The sequence below is a fragment of the Oncorhynchus nerka genome, linkage group LG4 (genome assembly GCF_034236695.1).
Source record: "Oncorhynchus nerka isolate Pitt River linkage group LG4, Oner_Uvic_2.0, whole genome shotgun sequence".
NCBI classification, from domain to species: Eukaryota; Metazoa; Chordata; class Actinopteri; order Salmoniformes; family Salmonidae; genus Oncorhynchus; species Oncorhynchus nerka.
Genome location: NC_088399.1, coordinates 7,805,665 through 7,829,224, shown reverse-complemented (window position 1 = coordinate 7,829,224; position 23,560 = coordinate 7,805,665). Strand labels below are relative to the sequence as shown.

Below are 23,560 nucleotides of genomic sequence, written 5' to 3'. Positions count from 1 at the left end.
TGCAGTATATGTCAGTTTCAGTCGGGAGTTTCAGGGTCTAATGTCTCAGTGTATTCCAGTGGTAGTAATGTTAACTATTACTCACATTGTTGTCTCTTTCCTTGTAGAAGTCAAGATGGCGTCTGTTCTACAGGACCTAGTCTGCTGCAGAAAACAGAGGAGGGAAGAGGAATAGATCTGGATGAGGAAGAGGCAGACCTCAATCAGAAAAAGGTCTGAACTTTAATACCTTACATTCATCTTTAAATTAACGGACTGATAAAACATCAATCTCAATTAAAAGGAAAATTGAAGACAAAAAAATGCCCATCCAACCTATGGTCCTCATGATTAGATCATTCAGGAGATGTACAGATCTCTGGGTAAAGAGGAGAGGTAGATCATTCAGGAGATGTAGATATCTCTAGGTAAAGAGGAGAGGTAGATCATTCAGGAGATGTAGATATCTCTAGGTAAAGAGGAGAGGTAGATCATTCAGGAGATGTACATATCTCTGGGTAAAGAGGAGAGGTAGATCATCCAGGAGATGTACATATCTCTAGGTAAAGAGGAGAGGTAGATCATTCAGGAGATGTACATATCTCTGGGTAAAGAGGAGAGGTAGATCATCCAGGAGATGTACATATCTCTGGGTAAAGAGGAGAGGTAGATCATCCAGGAGATGTACAGATCTCTAGGTAAAGAGGAGAGGTAGATCATTCAGGAGATGTACATATCTCTGGGTAAAGAGGAGAGGTAGATCATCCAGGAGATGTACAGATCTCTGGGTAAAGAGGAGAGGTAGATCATTCAGGAGATGTACATATATCTAGGTAAAGAGGAGAGGTAGATCATTCAGGAGATGTACATATCTCTGGGTAAAGAGGAGAGGTAGACCATTCAGGAGATGTATATATCTCTAGGTAAAGAGGAGAGGTAGATCATTCAGGAGATGTACAGATCTCTGGGTAAAGAGGAGAGGTAGATCATTCAGGAGATGTACATATATCTAGGTAAAGAGGAGAGGTAGATCATTCAGGAGATGTAGATATCTCTAGGTAAAGAGGAGAGGTAGATCATTCAGGAGATGTACATATCTCTAGGTAAAGAGGAGAGGTAGACCATTCAGGAGATGTACATATCTCTAGGTAAAGAGGAGAGGTAGATCATTCAGGAGATGTACATATCTCTGGGTAAAGAGGAGAGGTAGATCATCCAGGAGATGTACAGATCTCTGGGTAAAGAGGAGAGGTAGATCATTCAGGAGATGTACATATCTCTAGGTAAAGAGGAGAGGTAGATCATTCAGGAGATGTACATATCTCTAGGTAAAGAGCCGATGTAGACCATTCAGGACATGTACATATCTCTAGGTAAAGAGGAGAGGTAGATCATTCAGAGAGTCTTATGCTAACAATAGACATACATATACATTGTCGGTGCCAACTTCTCTCCTCCCACCCACTAGGTGGAGCTACTCCAGGCTCTGACCCTTAGCGTTGCCTCACTCCGAGAGGAGAGAGAGGTTCTGGGTGAGGAGCAGAGGAGGTTCCGGGCCCTAGGGGGCCACATGGAGAGCCTGGTCCAGGAGCGCTGTAAGCCCAACGAGAAGGAGAAGTACAGGATGTTCATTGGGGACCTGGATAAGATAGTCAACTTGTTGATGTCTCTGTGTGGCCGGCTGGCCCGGGTCCATAACGCTCTCTACGACCTGGACAGAGAGGAGGAGACAGAGGACAGCGCAGAGGAGAGGGTGAGATGTTAAACAACTACAACACGGGGCACACTCTTTTCAGCTACGACCGGAAGTCATATTCTGTAGCAGGTTAGGAGAGCATTTTCCCTAATCCTTTTCCTAACCTTAACCAAATTATCCTATCCTGCTACGAAAAAGTCACTTCCGGTCGTAGCCGTATCGAAGTGCTGTGTAAAGAGTGTTTCTCTCTCTGCAGCACAGAGCAGGATATTAAACCAAGCCCGAACACTGCAAGTTACCTTCATGACATCTCAGGAGTCTTTGTTTTAGTCACATGTATCAGCCTGAGGCTGGCTCCTTTGTTTCAGCCACATGTACAGTATCAGCCTGAGGCTGGCTCCTTTGTTTCAGTCCCATCTATCAGCCTGAGGCTGGCTCCTTTGTTTTAGCCCCATCTATGAGCCTGAGGCTGGCTCCTTTGTTTCAGTCCCATCTATCAGCCTGAGGCTGGTTCCTTTGTTTCAGTCCCATCTATCAGCCTGAGGCTGGCTCCTTTGTTTTAGTCCCATCTATCAGCCTGAGGCTGGCTCCTTTGTTTTAGTCCCATCTATCAGCCTGAGGCTGTCTCCTTTGTTTCTGTCCCATCTATCAGCCTGAGGCTGTCTCCTTTGTTTCTGTTCCATCTATCAGCCTGAGGCTGTCTCCTTTGTTTTAGTCCCATCTATCAGCCTGAGGCTGGCTCCTTTGTTTCAGTCCCATCTATCAGCCTGAGGCTGGCTCCTTTGTTTCTGTCCCATCTATCAGCCTGAGGCTGTCTCCTTTGCTTGGATGCTGAGTGTTAAGGATACGTGACATCATGGCCACTCTCGGATGGCCAGACTAATCGAACCCCCACAATGACACTGTATGCAGCCGTGGTGGGGGTTCAAGCTAGGACTGTGTATACAGACTTTATTGAATAGTTTAATTATTTACATTTGTGTCCAGATTTCTATCACAATTTAAAATGTACTAATTTAGTGATCTATTGGAAACAATAAATATAACTATTTATACGATATACTGTAAGCAGCCATGCAGGGGTTCAAGTTTAATACAATTGTATTTAGTAATTTACAGCTTAATCTAAATGCATTTTGCAATTAACAGTTCCTAGGACTGTGTAAGGACAACATAGCACATGGCTACTTAGTTATGCATTGTATACATTTTAAGGGGTGTGTTCTTGCTCATTGTCCCGCCTCCCACTTATTCCTTATTTGGCAAAACTCACCCTTTAGCCCCCCCCCCCCCCCTTCTTCGACAGAGAAGATTGAGCAGGTTCTTTCAGGGTGCTTCCAGCTCAAAATAACCTCTTTCACGTCCTATTTATGTTCACAAGCGGTCCTCTTTCAAGTCTGCTGCTGCAGTACTGCTGCTGTCCACCAGATGGGGCTCTATACACAGAGAACTGGGGTCAGAGGGCTGATAAACCCCACTAGGAAAGCACCATGCCAGAAAGTAAAGAGTCTGTTGACAACAGATAGATGTTATGAATTTGTTTTGTTTGACATCAAAACATTTCTACAATTTAGAATAAATTACATACCATGTTCAAATACAACAAATATCATCATCCCAGACTGAGAAGACAAAAGTTGAAAGCAGATAACTGACAGACTCCAAAATGCAGGAAAGTGAAGCAGTTTTTATAATAATGGGTTGCACTTTACATTACAGCAGCACAGAATAAAGTGGTAGTGAGAATAACATATGCTTGGTAAAAAGTTATAGCTAAACACTCAGTCTCACAATGAAGTTGTTAAGTAATTTTTGTAATCAATGTACATACATTCCAATGATCTTTATCTGTCTGACACCCAGAGGTTGTAAAGTCCTCACAATTGATCAGATCCCGATTTATTTGCAAGAGCTCTCAACCACTAGGGTAGCCTGGTGGTTAGAGTGTAGAGGCGGCAGGGTAGCCTGGTGGTTAGAGTGTAGAGGCGGCAGGGTAGCCTGGTGGTTAGAGTGTAGAGGCGGCAGGGTAGCCTGGTGGTTAGAGTGTAGAGGCGGCAGGGTAGCCTGGTGGTTAGAGTGTAGAGGCGGCAGGGTAGCCTGGTGGTTAGAGTGTAGAGGCGGCAGGGTAGCCTGGTGGTTAGAGTGTAGAGGCGGCAGGGTAGCCTGGTGGTTAGAGTGTAGAGGCGGCAGGGTAGCCTGGTGGTTAGAGTGTAGAGGCGGCAGGGTAGCCTGGTGGTTAGAGTGTAGAGGCGGCAGGGTAGCCTGGTGGTTAGAGTGTAGAGGCGGCAGGGTAGCCTGGTGGTTAGAGTGTAGAGGCGGCAGGGTAGCCTGGTGGTTAGAGTGTAGAGGCGGCAGGGTAGCCTGGTGGTTAGAGTGTAGAGGCGGCAGGGTAGCCTGGTGGTTAGAGTGTAGAGGCGGCAGGGTAGCCTAGTGGTTAGAGCGTTGGACTAGTTTGCAAGTTCAAATCCCCGAGCTGACAAGGTACAAATCTGTCGTTCTGCCCCTGAACAGGCAGTTAACCCACTGTTCCTAGGCCGCCATTGAAAATAAGAATTTGTTCTTAACTGACTTGCTAAGTTAAATAAAGAATAAATAAATTATACCATCCTAACCTACATACACACACACACCAACATAGGGTTTTTCTCATGAGTCTCACCACAGTTTATAACCACTCAGCTGACAGTTTCAGGCTCCCCCAGATACTAGAGCTCTGGAGGAGTTCTCCCTGTCCTCTCTTATCTCCACAGATTTACATCCAGGTCAGTTCCAACATAGGTTAATGCTCCTCTCCGTTCTCCTTCTACCCCCGACATACATTCCTTTCTTCCTAGGTACATGCCATATAACCCCTTCCTAATCAACAAACATTATTTAACACTACAAGAAAGACAGGGTAGAATTCTTGCCAGTTATAGTGCCGTAGTGTAGTGTCCTAACATGCAGTGACCTAGCTATCTCACTAATGCAGTGTCCTAGCTATCTCACTAATGCAGTGACCTAGCTATCTCACTAATGCAGTGACCTAGCTATCTCACGAATGTAGTGTCCTAGCTATCTCACTAATGCAGTGACCTAGCTATCTCACTAATGCAGTGTCCTAGCTATCTCACTAATGCAGTGTCCTAGCTATCTCACTAATGCAGTGTCCTAGCTATCTCACTAATGCAGTGACCTAGCTATCTCACTAATGCAGTGACCTAGCTATCTCACTAATGCAGTGTCCTAGCTATCTCACTAATGCAGTGTCCTAGCTATCTCACTAATGCAGTGTCCTAGCTATCTCACTAATGCAGTGTACTAGCTATCTCACTAATGCAGTGACCTAGCTATCTCACTAATGCAGTGACCTAGCTATCTCACTAATGCAATGTCCTAGCTATCTCACTAATGTAGTGACCTAGCTATCTCACTAATGTAGTGTCCTAGCTATCTCACTAATGCAATGTCCTAGCTATCTCACGAATGTAGTGACCTAGCTATCTCACTAATGCAGTGTCCTAGCTATCTCACTAATGTAGTGACCTAGCTATCTCACTAATGTAGTGACCTAGCTATCTCACTAATGCAGTGACCTAGCTATCTCACTAATGCAGTGACCTAGCTATCTCACTAATGCAATGTCCTAGCTATCTCACTAATGCAGTGACCTAGCTATCTCACTAATGTAGTGTCCTAGCTATCTCACTAATGCAGTGTCCTAGCTATCCCACTAATGCAGTGACCTAGCTATCCCACTAATGCAGTGACCTAGCTATCTCACTAATACAATGTCCTAGCTATCTCACTAATGCAATGTCCTAGCTATCTCACTAATGCAGTGACCTAGCTATCTCACTAATAACAATTAATGTTTTTCTAAAGATGTCACATTCTGTTCGCTAGGTGGTACCAGGTAATTGTGTGCACAAATACAGTATGTCTATGTAGTTTAGTCAGTAATCTCTAGGCCACATATCCTCCCCAGGAGTCTCTGCACCAGGATGCCTTTAATAATCTATAAATCCTCTATCAATAATATACAGAACAAAAATATAAACGCAATATGCAACAATATCAATGATTTTACTGAGTTACAGTTCATATAAGAGAATCAATCCCCCCACTGGGGAGTCAGGTCCACCCACTGGGGAGCCAGGCCCAGCCACTGGGGAGTCAGGCCCAGCCACTGGGGAGCCAGACCCACCCACTGGGGAGCCAGACCCACCCACTGGGGAGCCAGGCCCAGCCACTGGGGAGCCAGGCCCAGCCACTGGGGAGTCAGGCCCAGCCACTGGGGAGCCAGACCCACCCACTGGGGAGCCAGGCCCAGCCACTGGGGAGCCAGGCCCAGCCACTGGGGAGTCAGGCCCAGCCACTGGGGAGCCAGACCCACCCACTGGGGAGCCAGACCCACCCACTGGGGAGCCAGACCCACCCACTGGGGAGCCAGGCCCAGCCACTGGGGAGCCAGGCCCAGCCACTGGGGAGCCAGGCCCAGCCACTGGGGAGTCAGGCCCACCCACTGGGGAGCCAGACCCACCCACTGGGGAGTCAGGCCCAGCCACTGGGGAGCCAGGCCCACTCACTGGGGAGCCAGGCCCACCCACTGGGGAGCCAGGCCCACCCACTGGGGAGCCAGGCCCACCCACTGGGGAGCCAGGTCCACCCACTGGGGAGCCAGGCCCACCCACTGGGGAGTCAGGTCCACCCACTGGGGAGCCAGGCCCATCCACTGGGGAGCCAGGTCCACCCACTGGGGAACCAGGCCCAGCCACTGGGGAGCCAGGCCCACCCACTGGGGAGTCAGGCCCAGCCACTGGGGAGCCAGGTCCACCGACTGGGGAGCCAGGTCCACCGACTGGGGAGCCAGGCCCACCCACTGGGGAGTCAGGTCCACCCACTGGGGAGCCAGGCCCATCCACTGGGGAGCCAGGTCCACCCACTGGGGAGCCAGGCCCATCCACTGGGGAGCCAGGCCCATCCACTGGGGAGCCAGGCCCAGCCACTGGGGAGCCAGGTCCACCCACTGGGGAGCCAGGCCCAGCCACTGGGGAGCCAGGCCCACCCACTGGGGAGTCAGGCCCACCCACTGGGGAGTCAGGCCCAGCCACTGGGGAGCCAGGTCCACCGACTGGGGAGCCAGGCCCACCCACTGGGGAGCCAGGTCCAGCCAGTCAGAACGAGTATTTTTCCCCACAAAAGGGCTTTATTACAGACAGAAATACTCTTCAGTTTCATCACCTGTCCGTGTGGCTGGTCTCAGATGATCCCGCAGGTGAAGAAGCCGGATGCGGAGGTCCTGGGTTGGCGTGGTTACACGTGCTCTCTAAAACTATGTTGGAGGTGGCTTATGGTAGAGAAATGAACATTCAATTATCTGCCAACAGCTCTGGCGGACATTCCTGCAGTCAGCATGTAAATTGTATGCTCCCTCAAAACTTGAGACATCTGTGGCATTGTGTTGTGTGACTAAACTGCACATTTTAGAATGGCCTTTTATTGTCCCCAGCACAAGGTGCACCTGTGTAATGATCGTGCTGTTTAATCAGCTTCTTGATATGCCACACCTGTCAGGTGAATGGATTATCTTGGCAAAGGAGAAATGCTCACTAACAGGGATGGAAACAAATTTGTGCACAAAATTTGAGAGAAATAAGCTTTCTGTGCATATGGAACATTTCTGGGATCTTTTATTTCAGCTCATGAAACATGGGACCAACATTTTACATGTTGCGTTTATATTTCAGTTCAGTATAGTAAGAATCCTCTGTCTCCCCAGGATGTCTTTAATAATCTATATATCTGTGTTAACTCAGGAGTCCTTACAGCAGACAGGATGTCTATCTGTGTTAACTCAGGAGTCCTTACAGCAGACAGGATGTCTATCTGTGTTAACTCAGGAGTCCTTACAGCAGACAGGATGTCTATCTGTGTTAACTCAGGAGTCCTTACAGCAACAGGATGTCTATCTCCTCTAGTTTAACCAGGAGTCTCTCTGTGTAAAGACTCTATTCACCTATCACTAACAGTCTCTCTCTGCCCTCGGGAATCTGTGTCGTCAGCACGAGGATGTTTTTAATCATCTATATATCTGTGTTAACTCAGGAGTCCTTACAGCAGAAGCGCAGGCAGCTGTGTAGTCAGCACGAGGATGCCAGGGAGCTGAAGGAGAATCTGGATCGTCGGGAGCGTGTGGTTCTGGACATCCTGGGTGGGTACCTGACCGGGCCGCAGCTAAGAGACTACCAGCATTACGTCTGTATGAAACCTGCCCTCCTGATCCGACAGAGACACCTGGACGAGCTCATCAAGCAGGGGGACGAGCAGCTTGACAGGCTGATAGAGAGTATCTCTCCTGGGGACCACCAGGCCTTGCTCTGCTGCTCCTCCAACCCAGGGTTAGGCCCCAGGGGTCCCAGTCCTAACCTTGGTCCTACCCATACTGTCCGCTCCGTCACTGTAACATCCCTGTGACTCCTGTAAAACCCCAAACATAACAGTCCTGGTCACTACCACGATACAGCAGCTGTGTCTCTGGCGCAATGGGTGAAGACTACTACATACAACACATATGTCTGACGAATGACGCCGCAAAACAACAGATGAAGAGTAGACGGAGACAGCATCTCTCTTCCCATGTAGAGATGAACTGTAGAGAAAGGGACTTCATGTGAAGGATGTCACCTGTCTGTTCCCTTGTTTTGCGTACAGACAGACAAACTATGAGAAGTGACCATGATGGATATGTTGTCGTGCCTCTTATCATATTTCTGCCTTCTTTGTTACTCCAGCTTCTTCACATATCTCTGTTGTGACTGCGCCACTCTTTGGTTGATTTAATACACGGTTCAAGTGCCTAGTGTAATTCAAAATATTACTACTGCCTTTACACATCACTACAGCTGAGAACTCTGTTTTGGCAGGTTAACTACTGATTGGTCAGAATCACAGATCTAGAATGACTTGTATATCTCATTCTGTTCCTATTGGTCAGGAGGAACCAGACCTGAAATAGGCCTGTTTTCTTTAGCAACACAACAGCACGCTCTGACACACATGAATATGTAGCCACAAAATTGAAGGCTTTTTATTTTATTTTTAATTTTTACTTCAAATACTTATATTTCAGACTCAAAAAATTATCGCTAATGGAAAAAAAAGCTACCATGACACTGACAGCAAATGCAATAATTATTTATATTATTTTATTATGTGGCTGTGCTTTTTAATATGTAGATGGAGAAAAAAAACATGTTATATATATTTTTTCAACGGAAAAAATGATGGAATGAGGCAAGTTGACAGTGGGCGTTCTAACTGACCTCTGGTCACATGGTCTTCCTCTGATACAAGGCGGCGTCCTTCATGATGACCAGGCTTCTAGGAAGTAAATCAGATGTTACTCGGGAATGTTGTTGCCCAGTAAGTACATGCATACTGTGGGTGGAGCTATCTCATTGGGCCGCGGTAATCACTTCGTAGGGATATCTGGGTAAAAAAATAGAGAAGGTTGAAATATTGTAGGTTGGTACTGTCAGTTCATGTGTGACATGCCTACCATTTAAACATTGTCTGACGACTCCTGTGTGACTTGCTTGTTTCACTTCTCAAAAAAAATGTACTATGCCATTTGATATTGTTGTATCCTTTTGAGAGCACCTTTTAAACATCTACAGACTATCCTAATCGGGCACATATTCATGAATATACTGTATCAGGCACATATTCATGAATATACTGTATCAGGCACATATTCATGAATATACTGTATCAGGCACATATTCATGAATATACTGTATCAGGCACATATTCATGAATATACTGTATCAGGCACATATTCATGAATATACTGTATCAGGCACATATTCATAAATATACTGTATCAGGCACATATTCATGAATATACTGTATCAGGCACATATTCATGAATATACTGTATCAGGCACATATTCATAAATATACTGTATCAGGCACATATTCATGAATATACTGTATCAGGCACATATTCATAAATATACTGTATCAGGCACATATTCATGAATATATATCACCACTGTTGTCCACATACATCTGAAGATGGCTGATATGTAAATGTTTGTCCCAGCTATCTCACTAATGTAGTGACCTTGCTATCTTACTGATGTAGTGACCTAGCTATCTCACTAATGCAGTGTCCTAGCTATCTCACTAATGCAGTGTCCTAGCTATCTCACTAATGCAGTGTCCTAGCTATCTCACTAATGCAGTGACCTAGCTATCTCACTAATGCAGTGACCTAGCTATCTCACTAATGCAGTGACCTAGCTATCTCACTAATGCAGTGACCTAGCTATCTCACTAATGCAGTGTCCTAGCTATCTCACTAATGCAGTGACCTAGCTATCTCACTAATGCAGTGTCCTAGCTATCTCACTAATGCAGTGACCTAGCTATCTCACTAATGCAGTGACCTAGCTATCTCACTAATGCAGTGACCTAGCTATCTCACTAATGCAGTGTCCTAGCTATCTCACTAATGCAGTGACCTAGCTATCTCACTAATGCAGTGACCTAGCTATGTCACTAATGCAGTGACCTAGCTATCTCACTAATGCAGTGACCTAGCTATCTCACTAATGCAGTGTCCTAGCTATCTCACTAATGCAGTGTCCTAGCTATCTCACTAATGCAGTGTCCTAGCTATCTCACAAATGCAGTGTCCTAGCTATCTCACAATATTCATAAACAATAATGGTGCCATCCATATTTTTCTCCATAGCGTTTTCTGTGACATCACACTGAATTAACAGATTTGACAGTTGCTGTAATCTAATTCCATGTGTTAATCTTGCTTTATGACACGTAGGGGAGGGAGGCCGATTAGAAAACAGATCCTCGTTTACAGAATAAATCTATTTTTAAAGAGCCTTTGTGACTATTGTACTTTGACTATGTATCTATTCAATAACGTCTCCACTCATCAGCCATATTGTATCTTAGAATGCTATTGATGAGATTAGATCAACTTCTATAGCCTGGTCTCAGATCTGTTGTCTCCTTCTATAGCCTGGTCCCAGATATGTTGTCTCCTTCTATAGCCTGGTCTCAGATCTGTTGTCTCCTTCTATAGCCTGGTCCCAGATCTGTTGTCTCCTTCTATAGCCTGGTCCCAGATCTGTTGTCTCCTTCTATAGCCTGGTCTCAGATCTGTTGTCTCCTTCTATAGCCTGGTCTCAGATCTGTTGTCTCCTTCTATAGCCTGGTCCCAGATATGTTGTCTCCTTCTATAGCCTGGTCCCAGATCTGTTGTCTCCTTCTATAGCCTGGTCCCAGATCTGTTGTCTCCTCCTATAGCGTAGTCTCAGATCTGTTGTCTCCTTCTAGCATGACAGTGTCAGAGTATCACCAGGCCTCTGGTAACAGTCTCAGCCTTCCACTGTTAATTATCTTCTGTACTACACAGCCTGGTCTCATATCTGTTGTCTCCTCCTATAGCCTGGTCTCAGATCTGTTGTCTCCTCCTATAGCCTGGTCTCAGATCTGTTGTCTCCTCCTATAGCGTGGTCTCAGATCTGTTATCTCCTCCTATAGACTGATCCCAGATCTGTTTGTGCTCTTGCCAACTCCATTTCAACCTAAACATTACAGTGACAAGGGGTTGGCATGACAACACAAACAGACTGGGGAAATGTGTGTTGGGACATTCAAGTCCCATTGCAACATGGTGCTACTGATCTAAGGACTGTCCAAGTGAACTATTTGGGCTCAGGAGAGCACACCAGTAGGTGTTGTTACATGATAGCATGACAGTGTCAGAGTATCACCAGGCCTCTGGTAACAGTCTCGCCCTTCCACTGGTAATTATCTTCTGTACTACACAGCCTGGTCTCAGATCTGTTGTCTCCTCCTATAGCCTGGTCTCAGATCTGTTGTCTCCTTCTAGCATGACAGTGTCAGAGTATCACCAGGCCTCTGGTAACAGTCTCGCCCTTCCACTGGTAATTATCTTCTGTACTACACAGCCTGGTCTCAGATCTGTTGTCTCCTCCTATAGCCTGGTCTCAGATCTGTTGTCTCCTTCTAGCATGACAGTGTCAGAGTATCACCAGGCCTCTGGTAACAGTCTCAGCCTTCCACTGTTAATTATCTTCTGTACTACACAGCCTGGTCTCAGATCTGTTGTCTCCTCCTAATAGTGGTAATTATCTTCTGTACTACACAGCCGGTTGTTGAATTACAGGTTGAGAGAAAAAGGTTGAAATAGACATGTGCTTGTTTATCAGAAATGCTCACAACTACAGCAGTTAATATACAATGACATGCTTTTATTCATACAGAAAGATAAAAGCTGTAGTCAGACAGGCAATATTACATAACTGAAATTCACCAAAGTTATACAACCAGAGAAACGCAAGCTTGAATAACCTGCAAAACACAGCACCCTCCCATACGCACTCTTCCAGGTGACAAGACCCAACATGTAGACGTCTCCATGTGCACAAACATACTGTGTCAAAAGTTACGACTCGCCTTCAGAGTACTACAGTTACACTTGGATAGCGCCCATGTGGCCTGCAAAAAAAATCTATTTCGTTTTAAGTTGTATAAATCAACTTTAAGAGTTAAGAGTTAAAAGTTAGATAAAAGTTTAAAAGGAGGCCAGTCTCAATGTAACCTCGCCGAACCTATTCTCCCAATAAGGGGTTGCGTCCTAAAAATGTCCCTATTCCCTTTATAGTGCACTACTTTTGACCAGAGCCCACTTAGTTCTGGTCAAAAGTAGTGCACTATTTAGGGAATAGGGTGACATTTGGGACACAACGAAGGTGTCGTCCTGGTAGCAGCATGACGGCAACACAAAGGACACGTTTTTCCTCGACATGCCTCATCAAGTCCCACACAGTGGCCCGGCCCGGCAGCTCACACAGCACAGCCTTTCATAGACACCTGGTCTCCACCGTGATCCCACCACGCCATGGTAGACATCCAGAGCTCCAGTCTGGAGGGGCGAAGAAGGAGGATCCCCCGATCTGAAGCCTCCCCCGGTCTCTCGCGTACCTCCAGCCCTCCAGTCTGGAGGGGCGAAGAAGGAGGGTCCCCCGATCTGAAGCCTCCCCCGGTCCCTCACATACCTCCAGTCTGAAGCCTCCCCCGGTCCCTCGCATACCTCCAGCCCTCCAGTCTGAAGCCTCCCCCGGTCCCTCGCATACCTCCAGCCCTCCAGTCTGAAGCCTCCCCCGGTCCCTCGCATACCTCCAGTCTGAAGCCTCCCCCTGGTCCCTCACATACCTCCAGTCTGAAGCCTCCCCCGGTCCCTCACATACCTCCAGCCCTCCAGTCTGAAGCCTCCCCCGGTCCCTCGCATACCTCCAGTCTGAAGCCTCCCCCGGTCCCTCACATCCCTCCAGTCTGAAGCCTCCCCCTGGTCCCTCACATACCTCCAGCCCTCCAGTCTGAAGCCTCCCCCGGTCCCTCACATACCTCCAGTCTGAAGCCTCCCCCGGTCCCTCACATACCTCCAGCCCTCCAGTCTGAAGCCTCCCCCCGGTCCCTCACATACCTCCAGCCCTCCAGTCTGAAGCCTCCCCCCGGTCCCTCGCATACCTCCAGAGCTCCAGTCTGAAGCCTCCCCCGGTCCCTCACATACCTCCAGCCCTCCAGTCTGAAGCCTCCCCCGGTCCCTCGCATACCTCCAGCCCTCCAGTCTGAAGCCTCCCCCTGGTCCCTCACATACCTCCAGCCCTCCAGTCTGAAGCCTCCCCCGGTCCCTCACATACCTCCAGCCCTCCAGAGCTCCAGTCTGAAGCCTCCCCCGGTCCCTCGCATACCTCCAGCCCTCCAGTCTGAAGCCTCCCCCCGGTCCCTCACATACCTCCAGCCCTCCAGAGCCATAGCTGGCACGTAGAATGGTTTATCATGTCTGTTTACATCCACTGTATGAATCCAGCACCTGAAGAGATTTTTTCTTGCATCCAAAATGGCACCGCGTTCCCTATATAGTGGACTAGTTTTGACCAGAGCAGTGTGATACATAGGGAATATGCTGCTATTTGGATCAGAACCTCTGTTATAACCTGCTCTCTTGCACCTTAATGTTCAACACAGGTGAACATTTCACTTGGATCAATAATATTAGTTTTGGAAACAAAACAAATAAAAATAAGATGTTAAAAAGGCTCAAATGCCGCGGTTTTTATAGCAACATTAAATCATTTCTAGGTAACAATAAAGTAGCTTCGTGTATTTTACTTGTTTTTTTAATCTTGTTTAAATGTATCTTTAACACTGCATTGTCTGAAAAGTATCTTTAAGTAAGCATTTCACTGTCAGTCTACATCTGTTTACGAAGCATGTGACAAATAACAGATTTGTAATAGATTTCCATTGAAAGGGGGAAAATGTTTTTCTCATGAAAGTATTTGGTAGGAGTGTCTGGGGGAGTGGTCTGAGTGGGGCGGGGGGAACTGAAACATAGCAGTTATTGGCAGAGATGTTTAGAACTCTTGATATTAACCAATTTAAAAACATGTCACCATGGAAAGCTGCTGATTAGAAGACCCTGGGTATATTGTATTTTCAACCAGTAACGATCAGGAAATAACACTGCTAAAATATAATAAAAATAAACACTTTTACAGAGTTAGTTTCATCAGCCGCTGTACAATATTATACAAAACACAGGGGGGAAAAAACTATTTTGACTGGGTCTTTAAGGAAATGGCTTTAGAGTGACATTAAATGAAAAGCATTTTGGATTGTTTTAGTACTTCAGGACATGCTGCATCTGGAAACATGAGAGCACATGGAGAGAAAACAGTTTGTGTGATTCAACCTTTTGGTGTCAATATTAACAACAAGTCAATATAATAAAACAGCCATACTTTATAAACCTCACTCAACCTTCGGGGATTTAAACTAGTGAACAGTTGGCATCATATTCAACCTGGTGCAAAGGGAGGATTCTTGTTCCTTTAGTCAGATGATGTAATATACATTGCTACTTTGACAGGCCTTTGAACAAACAAAACCACATTCCTGCGTCAAGTAACCACCTGAAACATGAAACTGCTGAAGCACTTAACTGTTGTTGGAGAGAAGACATTTTAAAAAAGGTTCTTCTCTGGTCATTAAAAAACAAAACATTTGACTGGAAGCCATTTCCCCAGTAGCAAACAAACAAAAAGGTTCTCGCCAAAAATAAACACAAATGCAAAGCAATTATACTCATATATGATAATAAAATACAATCTCTTTATAACTCCGACCTCACGGAACTGATTCTATTGCTTTTGTTATCACAAGTGATACAGTTAAGGTCTGTCTGTCATATCCATTCATAATAAATTAATTTAGACAGCTCAATAACACAATCCCTACCCCCTTATTCAATTATTCGGTCTAAAAAAAATTACAAATTAAAATAAATGAATGGATTAACATTTGACATAAAGAAAGCAAATCCGATTTTAAGTGTCAAATCTTCGTTGTGAAGCCCCAACACAGCTTAGTTAGTAAGTGGCTGTTGCCATTAGAATAGAGGTCATAGTGGGACAGCCACACTAGTGTCACACTAAAGAGTCGGACGACCGCGAACCTTCCCGTCCTGGGAACTTCATCAGAGTCTTATTCAGGAACACAGCTATAGACGTGGACCTCTTCACCGCGGCTGAGCCCGAGGATGTCACCGGCCTTGTGGGTCTCTCTCCTGTGGACTGGGATGAGGAGCTACCCTCGGTGGAGGTCAAGCACTGAGGGGCCCCTAGCATCTCTAGAAGGTCAATTGGGCCGGTGCGACTGAGGTGCTGCCAGGCCTTCTTACCACTAGTGTCCCTGAGGGCCACGTTGGCACTGAATTTATGAACCAGAAGTCGTATCATCTTGTTGTTTCCGTGGATGGCGGCCAGGTGAAGAGGCGTGTAGCCACAGGTAGTCTTCACATCCACGTCCAGTTTCAACCCGGCTTTGTTGACTCCGTACCAGAGTGTGTTGAGGACCCGGTGGTCTCCATGTTTAGCGATCCAGTGCAGGATGGTATAACCAGTGATGAAGTCTCTCTTGGTGAGGAGGCTGGGTTCATCTCTGAACAGGGTGTAAATGTCGGCCCAGAGTCCAGCAGCGCCCTTCACCAGCCAGTCATGCTCCTTAGGCTCCAGGGGGACCAGGTTGTGCCGGTGGAAGTAAGAGCTGTCATGGCCACTGTTTAAGCTCTTGTTACTGGAGGCCCCAGATCGCATCTCCCCCCTCAGGTCTCTGTAGCTGGGTGTACGTGAGGCAGGGTGGGAGAAGGAGTGGCTGATGCTGAGGTTGGAGGAGAGGAGGTGGAGGCGGTTGTGCCGTGCCGAGACGCCGTCCTCCGGAAACTGTTGGTCCAGGCCGGCTCCGAGACTACGACACATGCGGCTGCGGAGCTGTGTGCTGATTCGCTGGGCGGCGGGTCGGAGAAATGGCTCGGGGGCCGAACCAGGAATAGAGGTGGACTCGTTGGACTCTGAACCATCATCGTCATGGAGATAACCTGTGGAATGGTGCCATGACGATGCTATGTCCACCTTGTTGTTATCAAGGTAACCGGTGGAGTGATAGTGAGGCCAGGGGGCTTGCTTCTCGGCGCAGTGCATCTGAGAGAGCTGCTCACCCGAGAGAACCTGGTAGTTGAGTGCTTCATAGCTGGCGCACTCATCTCCACGGGAACCCTGGGGCCACTCATCCCTGGAGTTCAGTGATGGGCAAAGGAGGAGGCTGCTGTGGCTGTGACGGGAGGAGAGGCCGGAGTCGGCCTGGTGGTGGTACTGCTCTGAGTAACCAGAAGACCTAGCACTATCAGCAGCAGATGTGTGGTATGGGTAATCCAGGGGTAGGTGGCATTGGGGAGGCTGGGGTTTGACCCAAGACTGGGGAACAGCAGCTCTACTCTCCTCCGGATACTGGCTGTGAATGTCAGGGATAGGGACTGGGTCAGGGACTCCATCTTCTTTTGGTCTGGGCTGCTGTGGGATGCTATGGTGGAGGTGAAGGTTGCCATCCAGGTTGTCATTGCTCCTTGTCACCTGGGGGTCAGGGGTCAGGGGAGCAGCAGAAGGATCAGATAAACAAGGAAAGGAGCTGGCATGCTCTAGAGTGGTGAGCAGTGGCCATCCTGTAGCTGCAGAGGCTCCTCTGTGGTCAGCTTCAGAAGTCTTCCTCTTTGGCTGTACTGCATTCTGTTGCACCTGTGCTAGGTGAGGCTGAGGTGCCGGAGGTTTCACCTCTGTGTACAGGAACTCAGGGGGCGGATAGGACCTCTTGGGTTCTACTGACTGCTTGCCAAGTGTGTAACCACCAATGTAAATGCCTTTGTGATTCAGTTTTGGGACTGAAAGAGGGAGAGTCACGGGTTCTTTATCCAATTTTGCTTCAATGCTCTGACCACTCCCATCTTCTGAGCCCTTTGATATTTCTACATTGTAAGATGGGCGGAACGGTGCCTCTTTGTTGCTGGATGCCGGAGGTAGCGCATGGTCTGTCACACATGGCGAGGAGCTTTGGATAGGCTTTTCGAAGTTGACTGTACTTTTCACATTGTTTTTCTTTACAATTCCAGCCGAGGCCAATATCTTTTCTGTGAGTTGGATGGTGTTGCCCGGTGGAACATGGAACTTCTGATTTGTGACGTGCAAGTGCGTCTCGATCAATTCCTTCTGACCTCTCTCCTGGTTTAGGTTTACCGGATCTCTCGGCGAGCGGTCTCTCTCTCTCGCCTGTGGCGCAGGTTGTTGTCCGATGGGGGGGTTTGGAGAATGGGATCCTGCGGCGATATCTCCTCCAACAACATAGCCCAGAAATGTCTTCCTCAATACAACGTATCTAACTCCCTCATCCGTTTTCACCACAGCCACGGAGTTAATAAACTTTTTAAACAGTTCCCGATTGTGCGTCTGGTTCTTGTGGTCCTTTAAAAACGCATTAAAGTGCGCCAACAATTCAGAGTTCTTCACTCTTCCACCGTTGCACCGGAGAAAGTACAGCACCGAATCCTGAGTAAAATCGGTGGCCATTCCGTCTGTTTGCTCCAAGCCCGATGGAGTGTCAGATGGGGTTTTTTCTGCGCCAGTAACAATTAACTCCGCCCCATCCGAACATTTGCAACTCCACCTGCATACCTGGGACGTATTCATTAACCCGATTCTGTTGCAAAACGTTTCTTAAACGGAAGCAAACGAAACCGGGCGGGACCTACCTGCATTTGTCCAATATAAAATGTCGTTTTCCTCGGTTTGCTTCTGTTTGGTTCTTAAACTGTAAACGTTTTGCAACAGAAACGGTTTAGCCTACTCCAAATGGAAAACGCAAACAATAGTATTTATTGGAGAAATTCAGGTAGGACCCTCTTCATTTCGTTTGCTTCCTTTGGTTCTTAAACGGTAAACAGTTTCCGTAATGAATACACCCATGGTTTGGTTCTTAAATGGTCATTCATTGCAGAAACAGTTTACAATTTAAGAAGCAAACAGAGAAAAATGAGATTTTAAATTGGCCAAATGCAGGTAGGTCCCTCCCCATTTCGTTTGCTTCCGTTTAAGAAACGTTTTGCAAAAAATTGGCGTAATAAACCCCTGAGAATTAGGCAACGTGCAGATGTTGTATTGCTGATGGTTTGTACCATTGTGGCTTCCATTACAGCTCCATCTAGTTGTCGCGCCGGGGATAACAGTTGTTGACAACTAGCATTGTTTATTTATTTAACCTTTAACTAGGCAAGTAAGTTAACAACAGATTCGTATTAATAATAACGGCCTACCCCAGTCAAACTCTAATATGGACGACGCAGGGCCAATTGTGCGCTGCCCTAATGGGACTCCCAATCACGGTCGGTTGTGATACAGCCTGGAATCGAACCAGGGTCTGTAGTGACGCCTCTGGCACTGTGATGCAGTGCCTTAGACCGCTGCGCCACTCGGAGCCCATTTTAGCTACACCTTTGTCCTCTTAACCTTCCAAATTAAGTGTTCTAACCTGCTGTTTAGACAAACCATCAGCATAACCACACCGCAAGAAATCTGATGTCACATAAATTAACCTACCTAAAATAAAGCTACGTTGCAATGTAGAAACGTGGAAAACGTTTAAAATCATAGCATTCCGGCCTAAATCATTTAATTGCTGTACTCTTCTCAAATGTGAGGATACCCTGGTGTTCCATGCTCTACCAATTGAGTACATTAACCAAGTAGCGCTAGAATCAGCGTTGCCTCCCTCCATTTTCAAATGCTCCGGATGTTGCCTCGGGTCTGGTTTTCAAGACGGGTAACTGTAGCCAATGAAGTAAATGCACATCGTATGTCCAGCAATGTGCGGGATGACACAATGAAGCCACTTTGATACACAGTAACAAGATAAAGACGGATTATTTCACTTGTTTTATTGATGCCACAAGTTGTCAGCAGTACATCGGCAGTTACCAGCACCCCAGAGCAAGAGCCTTTTGGCAATAAACAAACAAAAAAAAACAGCAAGTTGTTTCTGAACAGCAAAGATAAGGTGAATTATGGTAGCTACATCTTCAAACCCTCTTCTTGATTGCATCTGAAATGTCACCCTATTTCTCCCCCATAGTGCACTACTTTTTAGTAGAGGCCTATGTAGGGTATAGGGTGCCACTTGGGATAAACACTCTTTTAACAAAGTTGTTTATCTTAAAAACATATTGCTTCATTGGGTAAATTGATTCACTTCTGCATTGTCATTAATGACAGTAGCTTGTTCATTCTTTGGTTAAACTACTACAGCACACTGTGACGGGACAAAGACAGGAAAGTTGTGAAAGGGGATATTTCCATTATTAAACGTGAAAAAAAAACATTCAGTACTTCAGGTTAACATAGTTCTACACGCTTTACAGTCAAACTCTTAACGTGACATGTTTTGTGAGGGGTTAAAGACAACATGCTGGGAATTATTTTTTTATTTCAGGAAAAGAGGAAGGTAAAGAAAATAAATATACTGATTGAAACTTAGATTAGTTAGGGTCAAAAAACAGAAATAAAATGACATGACCGTAGAGAAATATCATCACAGAGACTCACAGGAAGAAGTAGTAATTTGACCTATTTTTTTGAAGGATAATATTTATATCATTATATTACATTTATATTTTTTTATCATTTTATATTTGTGCTCAACAAATAGTTATGAAATAGCATATTTTTTTGGTGACTTTTTTTGGGGCTCAATCGAGGCCTGGGGTTGGTGGATAAATGCCATTGAATACTGAGACTTATTTTCCTTGCAGCTCAGGTAGAGAGGAAGAGAAGGCCTTGGTTTCATCCTCTTCTTCTCTATGAGACACTGACGGGTTGGAGAGGGGGGCAGGGGGAGGTGTGGCCCTCCCTCCTGACCAATAGGACAGGACTCTCCTCTAGAGGCTCCTCCCCCGTTACCGCCGTTCCTTCCGGAGCGCCCCCGTTCTCTTCGTTGTAGAGTCGTTTGATCCCCTCGTAGAATTCGTCGACCTCCATCTCCTCCACCTTAATAATAATATTATTTATAAGCACATAATACAATAATACAATTTTAATAGTCATCTCAAAGCTCTCACCAAAACATATTACCATAAACACAATATGCTTTCATAATCAAGGCAAGTCAAATAGCAATAGTATACAGTGCATTCGGAAAGTATTCAGACCCCCTCAACTTTTCCACATTTTGTTACGTTACAGCCTTTATTCTAAAATGGATTAAATAAAACATGTTAGTCAATCTACACACAATACCCCATAATGACATCACAATGCCCCATAATGACATCACAATGCCCCATAATGACATCACAATGCCCCATAATGACATCACAATGCCCCATAATGACATCACAATACATTTACATTTAAGTCATTTAGCAGACGCTCTTATCCAGAGCGACTTACAAATTGACAACACAATGCCCCATAATGATAAAAGCGAAAACACATTTTTAGAAATGTATTAAAATAAAAACAGAAATGCCTTATTTGCATAAGTATTCAGACCCTTTGCTATGAGACTCTAAATTGAGCTCCATTGATCATCCTTGAGATGTTTCTACAACTTGATTGGAGTCCATCTGTGGTAAATAAATTCAATTGATTGGACATGATTTGGAAAGGCACACACCTGTCTATATAAGGTCCCACAGTTGACAGTGCATGTCAGAGCAAAAACCAAGCCATGAGGTCGAAGGAATTGTCCGTAGACCTCCGAGACAGGATTGTATCGAGGAGCAGCGTTGAAGATCCCCAAGAACACAGTGGCCTCCATCATTCTTCAATGGAAGAAGTTTGGAACCATCAAGACTCTTCCTAGAGCCTGCTGCCCGGCCTATCTGAGCAATTGGGGGAGATGGGCCTTGGTCAGGGAAGTGACAAAGAAACTGATAGTCACTGACAGAGCTCCAGAGTTCCTCTGTGGAGATAGGGGAACCTTCCAGAAGGACAACCATCTCTACAGCACACCGCCAATCAGGGCTTTATGGTGGAGTGGCCACACGGATGCCACTCCTCACTATTTTTTATTTAACTAGACAAGTCAGTTAAAAACAAATTCTTATTTATAATGACAGCCTACCCTGGCCAAACCCAGACAACGCTGGGCCAATTGTGCATCGCCCTATGGGACCCCCAATCATGGCCGGTTGTGATACAGCCTGGAATCGAACCAGGGTTTGTAGCGACGCCTCTAGCACTGAGATGCAGTGCCTTAGACCGCTACGCCACTCGGGGAGCATGAAAGCCTGCTTGATGTTTTCCAAAAGGCACCTAAAGGACTCTCAGACAATGAGAAACAAGATTCTCTGGTCTGATGAAACCAAGATTGAGCTCTTTGGCCTGAATGCCAAGTGTCAAATCTGGCAGAAACCTGGCACCATCCCTACGGTGAATCATGGTGTTGGCAGCATCATGCTATGTGGTTGTTTTTCTGCGGCAGGGACTGGGAGGCTAGTCAGGTTCGAGGCAAAGATGAACAGAGCAAAGTACAGAGAGATCCTTGATGAAAACAGGCTTCAGAGCGCTCAGGACCTCAGACATTGGGCGAAGGTTCACCTTCCAACAGGACAACGACCCTAAGCACACAGCCAAGACAAGGCAGAAGTGGCTTGGGGACAAGTCTCCGAATGTTCGTGAGTGGCCCAGCCAGAGCCCGGATTTGAACCTGATCGAACATCTCTGGAGAGACCTGAAAATAGCTGTGCAGCAACGAATCCCCATCCAACCTGACAGAGCTTGAGAGGATCTGCAGAGAAGAATGGAAGAAACTCCCCAAATACAGGTGTGCCAAGCTTGTAGCTTCAAACCCAAGAAGACCTGATGCTGTAATCGCTGCCAAAGGTGCTTCAACAAAATACTGAGTAAAGGGTCTGAATTACTTAAGGAAATGTAATATTTTGTGATGTCATTAGGGGGTATTGCGATGTCATTAGGGGGTATTGCGATGTCATTAGGGGGTATTGCGATGTCATTAGGGGGTATTGCGATGTCATTAGGGGGTATTGCGATGTCATTAGGGGGTATTGCGATGTCATTAGGGGGTATTGTGTGGAGATTGATGAGGGAAAAAAACAATTTAAGAATAAGTCTGTAAGGTAACTAAAAGTACTGATTAAAGGGTCTGAATACTCGCGTAAATGTGATTTCATTTTTAATACATTTGCAAAAAAATAAAAAATAAACGTTTTTTTGCTTTGTCATTACAGGATGTCATTACAGGATGTCATTACAGGATGTCATTACAGGATATTGTGTGTCGATTGATGAGGGGGAAAAAAACAATTTAATATATTTTAGACTAAGACTGTAACTTAAGAAAATGGGGAAATAATCAAGGGGTCGGAATACTTTCCAAATGCACTGTATCTAGGTAGATGTTAAAAAATACATTACTCCGGTTGTTGAAGCAGCCAAGCTCTCACCTTGCGCTTGGCTGAGTGCTTGCAGCGCAGGGAGACTTGGTGGGAGTGGTGGCTGGGTTTGGGTGGTCCATGGACCTGGAGCAGGGTGGTAGAGGAGACCCAGGAGAGGCTCCTGTCCCTAGGGGCCGTGGATGGCGCCGGGGGGTCTCTGTCTGGGAGCCTGGTGTCGGACTCTCTTCCCCGGGTGCAAGGGTCCGGGTCCAGACTGTGGTGCAGGGACTGGTAGATGTACACAGTGTTGGGAGGCAGGGAAGCTTCCTGTGTGGACAGGTGACGTGACACCAGCTCTCGACATCGGATCAGCTGAGAACTGTCAATCTAGGGGTGGGAGATAAATGAAAGACTTGATTATAATTATGTTAATAGCTAGGTTTCCATCCAATTGACGACAGATTCAGGCGAATATTCTAAAATCCACATTAAAAAAAATATGCACATTTCCCATCAATTATCATGTCACCAGAATGAATATTTATTGTAAAGGGGGCATTAAAACTCATCAAAGTGCACTTTCACCACCCTGTGAAGTTTATAACTTATTTAAATCTGTAGCCTAATAAACTGCATGGTTTCCCCCGAGTCCTAGGTGGGAGGACCACACGCGTGACTCAGTTTTACTCTGGTTATTATATAAATATATACATATAGAAAGGCGTTTCCATATTACATTTTACCGACACAAAAAGATCCCACCGTGTCAAACGAACAAACGATCTGTCGGCATTTATAGAATTGTACCGAAACGCCTCGTTTCCATCACAACTGTTGTGACTTCTGTTGAGTTTTATTTTATTATTTTACAGTAATGACTTTACATAACTGTGGATGGAAACGTGGTTAGAGTCAAAATACAGGCGGACTATATTTATGCAACGGTTCCCGAGAGGCATCCTGATAATACCACTGATATATATATATTTTAAAATAAGTGTAATTCAATATGTGGGAGGGACTACAACATCCATGTTATCCCCTGTTATTTGTTCTGGGTTTTAGTGAAC

The 23,560-nt window shown here is 46.0% G+C and overlaps 3 protein-coding genes across 4 annotated transcripts in view; 1 reads left to right on the top strand and 2 right to left on the bottom strand.

The window, feature by feature from the left end:
- The window catches only part of LOC115134336 (protein Shroom3-like), a 198,188-nt gene extending 188,299 nt beyond the window's left edge, over positions 1-9,889 (top strand). Inside the window, 3 exon segments of the mRNA XM_065017194.1 lie at positions 108-213; positions 1,448-1,732; positions 7,763-9,889. Coding sequence (XP_064873266.1) covers positions 108-213; positions 1,448-1,732; positions 7,763-8,131 — 760 coding nt within the window. The 3' untranslated portion in view covers positions 8,132-9,889.
- A 3,338-nt stretch (positions 9,890-13,227) lies between these two features.
- On the bottom strand, positions 13,228-17,790 carry LOC135571365 (ankyrin repeat domain-containing protein SOWAHB-like). Its single transcript, XM_065017193.1, has one exon. The coding sequence runs from the start codon at positions 17,788-17,790 to the stop codon at positions 15,202-15,204; it is 2,589 nt and encodes an 862-aa protein (XP_064873265.1). The 3' UTR covers positions 13,228-15,201.
- Positions 17,791-19,801: 2,011 nt separating this feature from the next.
- The window catches only part of LOC115134883 (cyclin-I-like), a 39,495-nt gene continuing 35,736 nt past the window's right edge, over positions 19,802-23,560 (bottom strand). The window contains exons 7-8 of one of the 2 annotated variants that reach the window (XM_065017191.1): positions 22,560-22,877; positions 19,802-20,139 (exon numbers count right to left, since the gene is read on the bottom strand). In XM_065017191.1, the coding sequence (XP_064873263.1) occupies positions 19,951-20,139; positions 22,560-22,877 (507 nt within the window). In that variant the 3' untranslated portion in view covers positions 19,802-19,950. Of the gene's footprint in view, positions 20,140-22,530; positions 22,878-23,560 lie in introns of both variants that reach the window. The other variant, XM_065017192.1, reaches the window with a different exon arrangement.